General features: G+C 39.7%; 1 protein-coding gene and 1 non-coding gene across 2 annotated transcripts in view; both read left to right on the forward strand.

Moving 5' to 3' along the window:
• The window catches only part of SLC10A6 (solute carrier family 10 member 6), a 28,200-nt gene extending 20,146 nt beyond the window's left edge, over positions 1-8,054 (forward strand). Inside the window, exons 4-6 of the mRNA XM_032239687.1 lie at positions 2,227-2,402; positions 5,474-5,631; positions 7,173-8,054. Of these exons, the coding sequence (XP_032095578.1) occupies positions 2,227-2,402; positions 5,474-5,631; positions 7,173-7,387 (549 nt within the window). The 3' untranslated portion in view covers positions 7,388-8,054. The remainder of the gene's footprint in view (positions 1-2,226; positions 2,403-5,473; positions 5,632-7,172) is intronic.
• A 6,214-nt stretch (positions 8,055-14,268) lies between these two features.
• LOC116524569 lies at positions 14,269-14,409 on the forward strand. The gene has a single exon (XR_004257394.1). It is a non-coding gene; the product is annotated as a U4 spliceosomal RNA (small nuclear RNA).
• Positions 14,410-15,280: the final 871 nt, after the last annotated feature.

Raw genomic sequence — 15,280 nt, forward strand, 5'->3', positions numbered from 1 at the left:
CAGGCTGGGGTGCAGTGGTGTGATCTTGGCTCACTGCAATCTCTGCCTCCCGGATTCAAGTGATTCTTCTGCCTCAGCCTTCCGTGTAGCCGAGACTACAGGTATGTGCTACCACACCCAGCTAATTTTTTTGTATTTTTAGTAGAAACGGGGTTTCACCGTGTTACCCAGGGTGGTCTAGATTTCCTGAGCTTGTGATCCGACCACTTCAGCCTCCCAAAGTGCTGGGATTACAGGTGTGAGCCACTGCACTCAGCCACCAGATAATGAAAGGTCTTACATATTTATTACTGAACCTAGCCAACCAAGGTGTTCATAACAGACCCAGAGAGGAAATGAGTCCATCTCTTCAGATGGTGTCATTTTTAACTTGATTTGGTAACATGATTGTGACCTTCAGACAGCATAAATATGTGTGCCATCTCATATGTATTTCCTTATAGACCCAGCTTGGTTCTTCTCCAGTGTCTCCTTTTGGTGTTGCACCTGGTTTAATTACCAGTTTTCATCCAAATCCACTGGGGAATTGGATGATTTTGTTTTTGTTTCTTGGCCAGGAATTGCTTAATCCTGAAAGTCTTGTGAGAAGACACAGCGAGAAGTGCAGTAAAGCACACACCACAATGGCGGAGAAAGAGGGGGGCCCAGATACATTTTTATATGTCAGTTTTATTTTCTATAAAGAGCAGATTTAAAACTCTTTTCTTTTGGGTATTTCATAGGATTTATGGCAAAATATTTAATAATATGCATAAATATTCTAGAGCAACTTAGTAAAAAAAAACTAGGCTAATGTAACTGTTACTTCAGTATATCTTCGTTCTCTTTTCTTAGCCCTATTTTAATTTTAGATCTGACATATTTTCTGAGCAAATTTAAGTGTTCCTCATTTGCTCTTGGTGGATTTTAAGCTTTGAAATCTTTGGTAGAGAGAGGAAGAGGGGATGTTACATTCAGAGGCTTTTTATTTTTTTTTTGAAATACAGTCTCACTCTGTTGGCCAGGCTGCAGTACAATGGTGTGATCTTGGCTCACTGCAACCTTTGCCTCCCAAGTTCAAGCAATTCTTCTGCCTCAGGCTCCTGAGTAGCTGGGATTACAGGCATGTGCCGCCATGCCCTAATTTTTGTATTTTTTTCAGTAGAGACAGGATTTCACCATGTTGGCCAGGATGGTCTTGAACTCCTGACTTCAGGTGATCTTCTCACCTTGACCTCCCAAAGCTCTGGGATTGCAGATGTGAGCCACTGCACCTGGCCAAGAGGCTTTCTTACGTTTTAGCATCTTTCTCTTAGGCAGGGGTCTAGTCTGTCTCTGTATTTGAACAGTAAAAATGACCCCAGAACACATTTATGGTCTATTGGGTCATTCTGTTGGTTTGTTCACTTCTTTAGTTTCCTATGACCACCTTTCTTCACATCCTGAATCATTTAACATCAAGGTTGACACTGTAACTAGGTACACAGTTTACTACCTACATGATATGAACAGGAGCTTGCCAACATCCTGATTTTCACAAAATACCCTAGGCCATGCTTCCTTCCTATTTTATCTAAAACTCAAACTATTCGATTTTGTTGTTGTTGTTGTTGTTATTGTTATTTGTTTCCCTTGTTGTTAAACAATAAAAGTAAGAGACAGTGACTGTTTGGGAGAGGGTAGCGCTCTCATATCAGCATTTCTTATGTGATCGTATTAGCTCAGAATGTCCAGTGAAGAATGGTTAAATTTTATTTGGAGGGGAGACAGGCAGGCGTCAAAGCAGCAGGCAGCTGCTGGAGTTTGAAGGGGCATTGGGAGGGGAGGCAGATGGTCAGCGGGGCAGGTGTGAGACTGGATGTCACCAGCAGAGGGCCGTAGAGGTGTGTGCAGGAGTGTTGGAAGCTTATTGTCAGATCCCATTCATTTTACACTTTTGTCCTACCCACAGAAGACTCTACTACCCAATCCTTTTTGCAAAATCTTCTACTTGAAAAGCAAAGTAGATATGCTAAAAGAGGACTTAGATTTGTTTCAAACTCCACCAATTTCTAGCATAGCCAAGTTACTCGACCACTCTGGAACTCAGATTTCCCCTATACAAAATGAAATTGGATTCAATCATCTCCAAGTCCCTTCTTTATTCTAAAATGTCTGGATCTCAAGCATTTTACAACCTTGATGGACTTTGTATCATGGAGCAAAAAACTCTGAGTTTATACACATTTATTTTATTGTTTGCTTCAGATTGGGGCCGTTGTTGGTGGGCTCCTCCTTCTGGTGGTCACAGTTGCCGGTGTGGTCCTGGCAAAAGGATCTTGGAATTCAGACATCACCCTTCTGACCATCAGTTTCATCTTTCCTTTGATCGGCCATATCACGGGTTTTCTGCTGGCACTTTTTACCCACCAGTCTTGGCAAAGGTATAGTTAAACTATCCATAAACTTCTTTTGTAGAAGGCAAATTTAACACACTGCTGCTGGTAGGCTTTGCTGCCTGTGTCAGGAGACATGAAAAGCTTTACTGACATAGTGGAATGGAGCAGGATAACTAAGCATAAAAGAGGGTCATTTATGGCAATTCATGGAAAATGTCCTGTTAATTCTTTATGTAAATTAAAGCAAAGGCCAAGTTGATGGGAAGTTGTAATTTGTGAAATGAAGATTGAGGTGTTAATACAACTTGTTGAGAGCTGGATATATTTCTCTTCTTATTCTAATGATTAAACAGAAGGAATGAGATTATTTCACTAAATATAGGGCTCATTCTAGGGCATGAGCAAGTTCCAAGAGATTAAATCCTTATGCATTGTTGGTGCCAAATTTTTAAAAAGTTGATAATTATAAGAGGCAATAAAAGAAAAGAGACAAACTTGAGAAATTGTAGGTATTTGTCTTATGTATTATCATTCCGAATCAGGGCGTATAGTTTATAAAGACTGTGAAACATTAAAAATGATATTACGTCTTGGTATGCCCACAATGAGTTGAGCATTATCCTACAGCGATGGAGGAAATACATGTTGGTATTAACTCTCTGGAAGGCAATTTAGTGTCACATCAATTGCCTTATCAATATTTATATTAGTTAACTCAATAATTTTAATTTTAAAAAGTCTGTTCTGAAGCTAGCATTATCATATATGCACACGAATATTGATGTACTAAGATAATTCAGTATTATTTATGGATCTAAAAAATAGAAAAAATTTAAATATGTAACAATAGAGATATATTTAATTCCTGGTGTATCCATATAATGGCTATGATGTATCAATTTTATTGATTTTGGAAAATACTCAACAGATAAATTCAAATTAAAAAAGAATAGAAACTGACATGTATTTGATTTCCACTTTGTAGAAGAAAGCAAAAAGAATTCCATGAATCAAAAAATATTGGAAGAAATACACGATATGGTAACAATGTTTAATTTTGAGTATGAGATTAAGGATAATTTTAGTTCTTTAGTATTTCCTTGGAATATTTTGAAACTTTTCAATAAGTATGTACTACTTTTAAAAGCAGAAAAAAATTATTAAAGAAACGTAAACTATGTAGCTGAATTTGAAAGATCAAAGTTGGGACTTTTTAAATTGGTTTTATGCTACTTCCAGTCCACTTGGGCAACATTTAGGGTTGTGCTAAGACTGGGTAAGGCTTTACCTCTTCTATCTCATTTACTTCTTACTACAAACTTGAGAAGTAGGTCCTATCACTACCCTCGTTCTACTGTTGAGTAGACCCTTCAGAGGAGTTCAGTGACTTGACCAGATTCATAGAACTAGAGAATGGTGGCATTGGGATTTGGACCTGGGTTTGTTTCTATTCAACAATTAGCAACATAGTCTGTTAAGTGGTCAGAATGTGATTGGATCTGGACGGAAAGTGTTCTCTGGCAAGATGCAGTCCACAGTCTCATCCTGTTCATACCCAATGGCCTGACAAAGGTCGGGACTGAGATCTGGCTCATGAATGGTGCAGGTGTGAGTTCCAGCTTAATCATACTGAGTTTTTGACAAAAGTCTGAAAAAAGTGAGGGTGGTTTGAGGCAAGTGTAGCAAGCAGTAGCGTATGTAGAAATAAAGTATGAACAAAGAGCTCGCCTTGTACCATTGACAGCGTTTTCACCCCCTCATTACACTCCCTTGTTACCTCCCCATTCCAGTCCAGCTTGCACATAGATGCTTGCTTGTTTTCTGAAACACCTCTTTTATCTCCTCACTTCCACATATAAAACCCTACAGACTCCCTTTATAAATTGGAGGCATGAAACTGCTTACCTCAGCTCTCAAGGTCCTGCCCACATCTTCCCTCTCTTCCCTCCTTTGTCTTTTTCAAATGAGGTTTATTTCATTTTATGCAGTCAAAAAAACCAATAAAATATAGGAAAATAGAAAGCAAAAAGAAAAATTATTACTAAGCTCTTTCACCAAAGACAGCCATTTTAGATATTTGGTCTTTATTTAGGGTTTTTGTGTTTGTTTGTTTGTTTGCTTATTTATTTATTGAGACCTCTGTTGCCCACGCTGGAGTGTAATGGCATGATCTTGGCTCACTGAAATCTCTGCTTCCTGGGTTCAAGCAGTTCTTGTGCCTCAACCTCCTAAGTAGTTGGGATTACAGGAGCGTGTGCCACCAAGCTTGGCTAATTTTTGTATTTTTGGTAGAGACAGGATTTCACCATGTTGGGCAGGCTGGTCTTGAACGCCTTACCTCCAGGTGATCCACCCACCTTGGCCTCCCAAAGTGCTTGGATTACAGGCGTAAATCCACTGCGCCTGGCCGTGTTTATTTGAAGTGTTATTTAGTTTATATTAGTTCATCTCTTTAAAAAAAATATATATATATTTTTCTTTTTATAGACAGCGTCTTACTCTGTTGCTCAGGCTGGTCTTGAATTCTTGGGCTCAAGCAATCTTTCCGCTTCTGCCTCTCAGTGCTGGGGTTACAGGCATGAGCCACTGCGCCCAGCCTCATAAATCTAACTCAACCTTCTGTTCTCATCTCCTCCAATCCTCTCCTCTGTGCAGACTGGCTGGCAGTATATGCAATGCCTGCTGAATAGGCCACACTCACACCTGTCCCTGGAACTTTAATTTCTATAATATTTCCCCTTCATAAAAAGTCTCTTCTATTTTTTCCACCCTTTAATCCTACTCCTCTGTGACGCCTTCTCTCACCCCTTCTGCCATTTTCTGAATTTCTTCATCTGTGTGGCCCTTGGTCATACTTTGTCTCGTGTTGTTGCCGAACCTTTCCTGTGTGCTTGTGTTTCCACTCCAATTCCTAGGGCAGTGTTTGCAAAGCCCGACTCCACCGTGCCTCTCAGAAGACCACCTGCAGAGTAGGCACTCAGCAAATGACTATGGAATGAGTACACATTTTCAGTGGCCCGAGGTCTTAGCTTCTAATTGTTATGATGCATACGAGAAAACGTGAGAATTGTTTTTATTGCTAGTGCGTTACTCTTGAAGCATTTTCTTATCGGTAGGTGCAGGACGATTTCCTTAGAAACTGGAGCTCAGAATATTCAGATGTGCATCACCATGCTCCAGTTATCTTTCACTGCTGAGCACTTGGTCAAGATGTTGAGTTTCCCGCTGGCCTATGGACTCTTCCAGCTGATACATGGATTTCTTATCGTTGCAGGTGGGTGAACTCCCATTGGGTAGGAAATAGCTGATGGAGAATTGTTCAGCCCAACTTACCAACGTTTTTTCAATCCAAACTTGCATTTGCTGCCCCTGAGATACATTTTTTTAAAAGTCTGACATTTCTGGGGATGATAAGGCCCATGAACAGGACAGTTTGGCACAAGTGGGAGTTTTACAGAAAAATGTAAAAACTATCTGAAAGTGAGCTTATAATTATAAACAAATATGCTTCACAAAAGTGAATCTACTATCAGAACTTAGACTTCATAACTTGTTAAGACAAGATCTCCATGAGCAATCATCAGCTCCAAAATGACATTTGCTGCACTTAAACATTGATTTGTTTTGTCTCATTAAAAGCCTTGAGGTCTCACAAGTGCCAAGTTATTTCAGTGTTTCTGTGACTGAGACTTGTGCTGAATGGCTGTGAAATATTTTTCAAATATAAAATATTACACACATACAAATATCAAAAAATATATGTGTATGTACAGATGTGTGCAGCCAAATATACATTACTTTGGAGTCAACTATTATGTAGGTTCACAGAGGGTAAATTTAAAAAACACATGTAACGCAAGAACAGAAAACCAAATACCTCACTTATAAGTGGGAGTGGGAGCTAAACATTGGGTGCTTAGGACATAAAGACGGCCACAGTAGACACTGGGGACTACTAGAAGAGGGAGGGAGGGGCAAAGGTCGAAAAACAAACTGTTGGGTACTGTGCTAGCTACCTGGGTGATAAGATTATCTGCTTCCCAAACCTCAGCATTACGTAATATACCCAAGAAACAAACGTGCACATGTACCTCCTGAATATAAAAGTTGAAAAAGAAAATATATATATATATGTGTTCACATACACACATATATTTTAATCTTGGGCCATGGTAAATTTTTACTGTTGTTGGGGAACAGGGTCTGAGTAAGACTCAAAGATGACTGGTATAACTGATTATATACTGATTGCTGATTGTTATTATTATATACTGATTACAGATACGACAATCCATATAACAATATAAGGAATACCTGGGGCTTAATTTCACCAACAGATAAGAGAAATCCTGTTAGAGTCAAACTCTTGGTCTCAGATCCAAGTTTTCATTCCTTTTCATGGAGAGACTGAAGGTAGCATCTTGTCTGGTTCATTCCCAGCTCCAGCCCAGAGCCCAGGAGAGTGTCCTACTCTTAGTAAGCTCTCCCGGGATTTGCCAGCTGATTGACTGACTGACTGAGTGAGTGAGTGAGTGAATGAATGAATGAGTGAATGAATGTATGAGTGTGTGAGCTGTCAGCAACCTGATGAGTGAGTCTCAATCACAAACAGTCTATTCCAGACAAAAGAGCCATTCTGATACAGCAAATCCTTCTGTTCCATAGTTTTCTCTCTTCTCCCCTTCTTTTTCCTGGGTGTTTATACATACGTGATGCCACCCAAACAAACACCTGAAGGACTGGCAATTGTACAGTGTCACCAAATTAGACTCTTTGTTAAAGTGATGTTTAATACTTGCATGTTTTAATATCTAGCATATCAGACGTACAAGAGGAGACTGAAGAACAAACATGGAAAAAAGAACTCAGATTGTATAGAAGTCGGCCATACGAGGAAATCAACTTCTTCCAAAGAGACCAGTGCTTTCTTGGAGGTGAATGAAGAAGGTGCCGTCACTCCTGGGCCACTGGAGCCAGTGGATTGCCACAGGGCTCTCGAGTCAATTGACCACATCACTTCATGTGAATAGCAGGGACTTGCTGGTTGGACTGGCCCCCTTCGTTTTCAGCAGCCAGTAAAGACAGTGTGCAGCTGACACGTGAATCTTGTTAGGGCCAGTGTGAATATTTCAATGTCCAATGTTAGAATATTTATATTTCCATGTGGATTGTGAATTGTGATAGGATCACTTTTGGAGATTCCCATTTGAAGAAGTTTCTTCTGGGGGTTAACATAATGTATCAATGAGCTGCCTTGCACGTTCTTATCTTCCCATGCAGCAAATAGTACCTGGCAGTAGGTAAAATCCTACTGCATAATGGGAACTCATCCTCATGTTGTGGGGTTTAATTTAAGAAGAGTTAGGACTGTGAGTAGAGGAGATGTCACCTCATACTGCAGGGCAACGCAGACCTACGTGACTTCTTGACTCTGGGCAGAGTCCTCTGGTGCACTGGAGGGGTGGGAAACACATAGCTCTTATAAAAAATGGGGCAGTTTTCTCAAATGATTATTATTTTTAAGAAATTGAAAATATTTTTTGCTTATAGATGTAATACAAGCTTGGAGAGAATTTAAAAAACACATAAGGTTAAACGTGAAATGCCCTGTATTTTCACTCTGTAAAGACAGACACATGTGGCCGGGCACAGTGGCTCATGCCTGTAATTCCAGCACTTTGGGAGGCTGAGGCAGGCAGATCACCTGAGGTCAGGAGTTCAAGACAAGCCTGGCCAACATGGTGAAACCCCATCTCTACTAAAAATACAAAAATTAGCCAGGCATGGTGGTATGTACCTGTGATCCCAGCTACTTGGGAGGCTGTGGCAGGAGAATCACTTAAACCCAGGAAACAGAGGTTGCAGTGTGCTGAGATCACACTACTGTGCTTCAGCCTGAGTGACAAAGTGAAACTCTCACACAAAAAAAAAAAAAAAAAAAAAAGAGACACATGCATATCCTTCTAAGCTGTGTATGTATGCTGTATCATTTTATTTTAAAACATTGAGATCATTCCATGTAGTTATATAAGTCACTTGATGACGTATTATGGAACATCTCTGAGTGTCAGTCTGTGTTGACCTACCTCATTCTATGGAATAGTAGCTACATAGAAGTATTCCATTGCAGGGAAGGACTGTAATTTATTTAATCACCCCTTATTCATGGACACTTGAATAGCTTTCAGCTGAACAGTATTACAGTGCTACTACAAACGCTCTTGCCCTTAGGTGCAAGTATTTCTGTAGGTTCACTTCCTATAACTTGAATTTACAAGCCAATCGCTCACCGAAATGCAGGACAGATTGCTCTCTGGCAATGTTGTACAGCAGTGCCTGAGAGGGCCTGGTTTCCCACAGCCTCACCAGTCAAATGAATGATCAATTTTGATTTGTCAAAGCATCTCATTAAAAATTTTATTTAAAAATTGAGTGAACTAAAGCGTTTTTCACAATCACCTGCCTACTTATGTCCTTTGCCTGCTTTTCTATTGTATCTTTTCCTTTTTGATGTACAGATTTTGACCCATACACAATGACAGTGACAATGTGTCCCATGTGTTGTCGACATTCTATCTACTCTTTTATCTTTTGTTATTCTCTAATGTCTTTTGTGGTATAGAATTTTATTTTTTTTAATATATTCAGCTTATTAACCTTATTAAGAATGTTTTTTTGGCTCTGATCTCTGCCAATGTTAGCATATTTATATATTTTTGTGAATTGTGAATTGTGATAGAATCTTTTTTTGAGAATGTATTTGGCCCCTTTTCAGGGAGCTCTTTTTGGGGGCTTATGCAACATATTTACTAGCTGCTGTGTGTACTTCTTGTCTTCCCATGCAATAAATGGTGCCTGGCAGTGGGTAAAATCTGTCCTTTACTAGACATTATTAAAAATATTTTCCCATGTGTTTTTCTAATACTTTGGTGGAGTGAATACATACATATTTATTCCATTTTGAATTTATTGTTCTGTATAGCATAATTCTTTTGTAGTTAATTATCTAAACATCATATATTGAATCATTATTCTTTTATCTACTGATTTGAAATGCTACCTTTATCACATAGCTTCCTACATAAGGTGTTTTTGTTGGGAATCTGTTTGGTTCCATTTTGTGTCTATTCTTATTTGTAAGTTTTGGAATTTGTGAGAAAGTGTTTTGAGATTTAATGTTTATAATTTTATTTTGTAAGTATTCCCAATAACTTGTGGGTTAATGCGATGACAATGATTATCGTATTTTCCCACTAATTCAGAAAGTCTTTGTGGTAGTAAAAAAGGAGCCCCATTAGGTCTTAGAGCCACGGCACATTTTATATGGAAAAGAACTGCAGATTTATGACTCGATTGTTAATTTTCAACTGTTGCTTCACTATTTTGAGATTCCCTTTTATCCATGTGATAAGTGTTTATGTAATGAGAAGCTAGTCTGTTGTATGTTCAGACACATGGGACATAAACAGTAATGAGGCAGAAAGGTTCCTGCCCTCACGGAGTTTATAGTCTAGCAGGGAAATAGATTACTGCAATGAACACAGGAGAGTTGCAAGTAACACAGATCCCCAGTTCTAAAATGAATATTATTATGAGTTTTTGTTTGTTTGTTCGTTTTTGTTGTTGAGATGGAGTCTTGCTCTGTCATTCAGGCTGGAATACAGTGGCGTGATCTCGGCTCACTGCAACCTCTGCCTCCCAGGTCCAAGTGATTCTTCTCCTGCCTCAGCCTCCTCAGCAGCAGAAACTTATGGGCTCCTGTCACCACGCCCCGCTAATTTTTGTATTTTTAGTAGAGATGGGGTGTCACCATATTGGCCAGGGCTGATCTTGAACTCCTGACCTCAGGTGATTTGCCTGCCTTGGCCTCCCAAAGTGCCGAGATTATAGGCGTGAGCCACCACGTCTGGCCTCCATGAGTTTTAAAGAATCCATGAGAAATAAATGTCTAAATTATTTCTCCACATAGACATCTAGCACTAAATGGTAAAATTCAATGCTGTTCTGAAAGCATCAACAACATGGTCAGTATTTACAACAGTCAGGACGTTCCAAGGATGAGGGACAGGTCTATCAACGGCCATCCTTTAAGACAGAAACAACACATATCAATGTAAGGGCTTGAAAGTACTCCTGTCAGAAGATGGCCATCTGCCTAGATGGTCTGTAAACATGTTACTGAGAACTTGAAATAGTGAAGCTGTTCAGAGGGCCACATGTTATCTTTAGAACAAAAATATAACTGGAAAAAAGTCTTACTTGAGTAAATTGCATTCTTATTGATCTAAATAATCATGAGTTAATAAAAGCTGGGACCTACCTGAAACTCAGAAGTGGGGCCAGAGAAATCATGTCAAGCAGAATGAGTCCATATCTAAGAGGAAAGAGGCAGCTGGATGGTCGGGGCAGCAGAGGGTAGCGGAGAGAACACAGGCCATATCAGGGCTACCTGCATTCCACTTTTTTTTTTTTAAGATAGAGTTTTGTTCTTGTTGCCCAGGCTGGAGTGCAATGATTCCATCTTGGCTCACTGCAACCTCTGCCTCCTGGGTTCAAGCAATTTTCCAGCCTCAGCTTCCCAAGTAGCTGGGATTACAGGTGCCCGCCATCATACCTGGCTAATTTTTGCATTTTTTTTTTTTTTTTTTTTTTTAGTAGAGACAGGGTTTTGCCATGTTGGCCAGCCTGGTCTCGAACTCCTGACCTCAGGTGATCCATCTGTCTCAGCTTCCCAAAGTGCTGGGGTTACAGACATGAGCCATGCCGCCCAGTCTGCATTCCACTTTAATAGCTAGGATGCCTCTAGAGCTGTGGGTTGAAATCAGTAGGAGCTGAAATGGAACCTTTACCTCAGTTATCTGGGGAACTTTGGGCAAGTGATAATCCTCCTGGGCGTCAGATTCCTCTCTTAAAATGGTTGATAACACATTCAATCCTGAGCACCCTGAAAAGGAGGCAAGGTGAAAACACCTGGTCCGATGCATAAGTGATCAATACAGGTTACATTCCCTTCTTTTTCTTGTGTAATCAGAAATATCCCTTGTGTAGAGAATCACTCAGCCTAACCCAGTGAATGAATCATATGTAAGTCTCTTGGTAACCTTCCCATTGGCCTTGGCCTGTACTTTACCCAGCAGGAGGAGCCCCCTCTGAATGTCCAGCCTTCTTCATTCTGCTAGACCCACCTACAGCTTCCTTGTAAGCTAATAAATCAGCAGCATGGTTTATGAGTGTCCTGAGGGTTTGCTTAGCACGACCTTTGGAGTATAGTTACACTTTGGTTGAATAAATAAAATTGTCTCTAAACCTGTAAAAACTGAAGACTACTTTTAAATACTTCTATCCGTGAATCTCTTCAACAGTTACACATTCAGATACTTCTTAATTTGTAAGAAGATCTTGAAAGATTGACATAGTGTTCACTACCTTGTAAGGATGGTAGAAACTGAGCCAGAAATGGAAAGGCACACACTGCTTGCTGCTACCCTGTATCAATTGCTGTTTTTGTCCTTATGAACAGAACCAAGATTTTGTTCAGGACAGCAACATATCTAGCTAAAAATAACTTTCTTGAAGGTAGAGATGGGCATGGGACAGTTTTTGCTAATCAGATAGAAGCAGAAGTCTGCCCTTGTCTTCTGGGAAATTTCGCTTTCTTGCCTTAGGCACTGACCCTTTCTCCCTGTAAATTCCTGTTTCTTTTCTGGAATGTGGATATAATAACTGGAGCTGTGGCAGCCACTTCCAGCCATAAAGGAAAGGCCAAGGATAATTAGAGAGCTGTTGACATTCTTGAGCTATAGAATTAGCTGCCTACTTCTGAGCAAATGCCTTCTTCTGAGCTTGGTTTCTTAATGAAAGAAAATAAACTCTTAAGCCCTTCAAAATTTGTGAAAGAAAAAAACCCAAAAAAACTTGGGATCCCAATTCACTATGCCAAAAGGAAAACAATGAAGCTGAAAGCTGAGCCATGCAAGAAACTGCCATTTCTTTTGTTCCTAAGCAGATAGCTACAGATAAAGGTTAAATATCTCCACAAGTAGTTACTCTTATCTTATGTACTGAGTGCAAGATAAATACGTAACTATTTCCCTACCTGCTCCTTTTCTTTTGCAACATGTGAGTTCAGTAATGTGACCATATCCCTCCTCTTTCCCTTCCAGCTCATTTTTCTCCTTTAAATATTGAAGCCCTCAAACTCATCATTGGAGAAACGCATAGACCACAGACTGTTTCTGTGATTCCGTGTAATTTCTTCCAAGCATATCCTTAACTTTGGCAAAATCAACTTTTAAATTGATTGAGACCTGCCTCATATACTTTTTGATTTACAAATTGTAAGGCTGTTTGGTTTTTGCTACTGGCAGTCAAATACAATCTCAAATTGATAAAGTAAAGCTTCGATTGGCTTAAAAATATTATGCAGATCAGCCCATAATTTGTTGCATTTATCTCTACCATAACAATATTTCTGAATTATGAATTTCTGAATTATTATATTTCTGAATTATGTAAAATGGTAAGACATTCTATCATTATCAAGGTATCGACATCCGGAAGATAGCTGTAATAAGCTGTTTTTAAAAAAATGTATTGGATTTATCACATTATATATAGATAACTAGTTTTTTATAAACCAAAAAATCTGGCAGGCTGTCTGGGACCACAGATGTAAAAGAATCTGATCTTTTTTCAACAGCCATTTATTTCCTGTTTACCATGATAATTCAGAATTATCTCTACTAATGACATGTACCAAAGTTTTGATTTTGAAGTAAAATTGTTTCTAATTCTGCAGTGCCCAGGACTATACTAAGATACTCAATCTTTTAGAATATATAACTTTAGTTCAGTTTTATAAATATAAGCTACTACAATTTGTGCTTCCCCTTCTATAGCCTAGAGTTGTCACTGGCCATCATTTGGCCAGTTCTCTCTGATAGAATGAGTGACGGCAATGTGTTTTGCATGTAAACCTGGTCCAGCTCATAAAATCTCTCCACAGGCAATCCTTTGTGGGGAATGGTGGCGATTCTCAACCTTGGAAGCTATGTGTTGATTACAGAACTTTCATCAGCCTGGGCTTCCTAAAAATTGAGCCATAGATCTACATTGCTGGGCTGTTCACTTTTCCAGAACTGTTAAACTAGAAATACACTGTTATGTTTAAGCCATTCCACATTTGGGGTTTATATTTTCTAGCACTTAGAAAGGTGTGTTAAGAGCTGAATTGTACTTACTCATTAATTTGATATGAGTGTTTCCACGTGCCACCCCAGCTCTGTGGCCTCACCTTGCTTTCTAACCAGAGTGGTCCTAGCAAACGGCTCTTACCCTTCCATGCTGGTAGAGCCAGATCCCAGCTGAGGGCAGTAACATATTTACCATAATAAAGTTTCCATTCACAGGTCGTAAAGCTAAACCTGCATTTTCTTTCCAGTTTCCATTTCCTAGTGACATTCGTTCCAGAAAAAGCATCCTCAAGCTCCACCCTCTCCCATCTATGTTGACTTCAGATGGGAGCTAATCACCTCCAGCTGTACTAGCCCCTAGCGCTCTGCTGGCCTAGTTTCATATGCCAAAGACAGGAAAACAGGCCTCATGATTCAACTCACTCAGAACAGAGATTTCCAAATGCCATTTAAAGCAATACAAACCTCTTTTTCAAATGAAATCTTCAGTTACAACCGAATCTATAAAACTCTGATTGAAGTGGGAATGGTGGTGGTAAAGCTTCTCTTGCCATATTCAGAGCCAATTCTGAGGTAGGACCCAAACCTGTTATCTGGCAGAGCTTTATATATTTACTGTGGAGCTTTATATATTTATTGATACTGTCTTCTGCCTTCAAATAGCCCCAGATTCTCAGGAATAGGTCCCAGTAAATTGCTGCACTTAAGATTAGAAATTCAGCTTTGTGCAGTGGCAGTATTGTAGCCAATGAGGCTTATCTGAGGCGTGATTATTGCTAATTGAAAACTTTTCCCAATACCCCACCGTGACGACTTGCTATACAGTTGGCACTGGCAATTTTTGACAGTCTCTACGGAGAATGGTTAAAAAAAAAAAAAGATTAGAAATTCAAGTCAACTAGCTCAGAACTGATGCAGTCTTATGAGCATGAGCCAAACAATTTTCTGGGTCTTGGAATGGTGTTGAGGCAGGAGAACAGGATCTAGAGACAGGAAGCCCAAGGCCTTCTTGGAATTGGACTAAAGGAAAACCACACCTTTCCAGGGCCAAGTAATTAGGGGCCAAATGCCCACCCCTCTATGAATCTCCCCTCCCCTATGTCACCAATGGATATGTCTGTAATTGGTCCATTCTGAAACCTTCATTTGCTTATACATCACAGGCAGGATGTCTCTGATTGGTTCTGGGCAGAATCCTGCCTCTGATTGGTCCTGGGCCAACGTCTGTATTTGTGTAGGGTATAACCTATCAGAAGCCTCTAAAGGGTACTTAGGGGTGTTACCATGCCCTTGTAATTCAATAAAAACCCCAGGAACAAGGCTCTTGAGCTACTTGCTTGCTCAAGCCCACTTCCACTTTGTGGAGTGTACTTTCACTTCAAAAAATCTATGCTTTCATCTTCCATTGCTTTGTCTGAGCATTTTGTTCAATTCTTTGTTCAACATGCCAAGAACCTGGACAACTCACAGTCCAGAACTTCCACTCAGTTACAGTGTCATGGCTGAATAGTGACATACTGTGAGAATTTAGTGAAATGAATTTAGTATGGAGAACCAGAGAACTACTAAGTTAAAGCAGTTTTGAAATCAATCTCTTTTTTTCCTGTTTGGCAGAACTAAATATAAACCCTCAGGTACTATGATACTGTTTTCTTTGATTATCCCTTGGTCAGCTGAGTACTGTGGCTAGGACTTGAAAATATTCTGATTTATATATCAGCTGGGCTCAGT

This window comes from Sapajus apella, unplaced genomic scaffold, assembly GCF_009761245.1.
Source record: "Sapajus apella isolate SASKATOON/1434 unplaced genomic scaffold, GSC_monkey_1.0 scaffold45, whole genome shotgun sequence".
Classification (NCBI taxonomy): domain Eukaryota; kingdom Metazoa; phylum Chordata; class Mammalia; order Primates; family Cebidae; genus Sapajus; species Sapajus apella.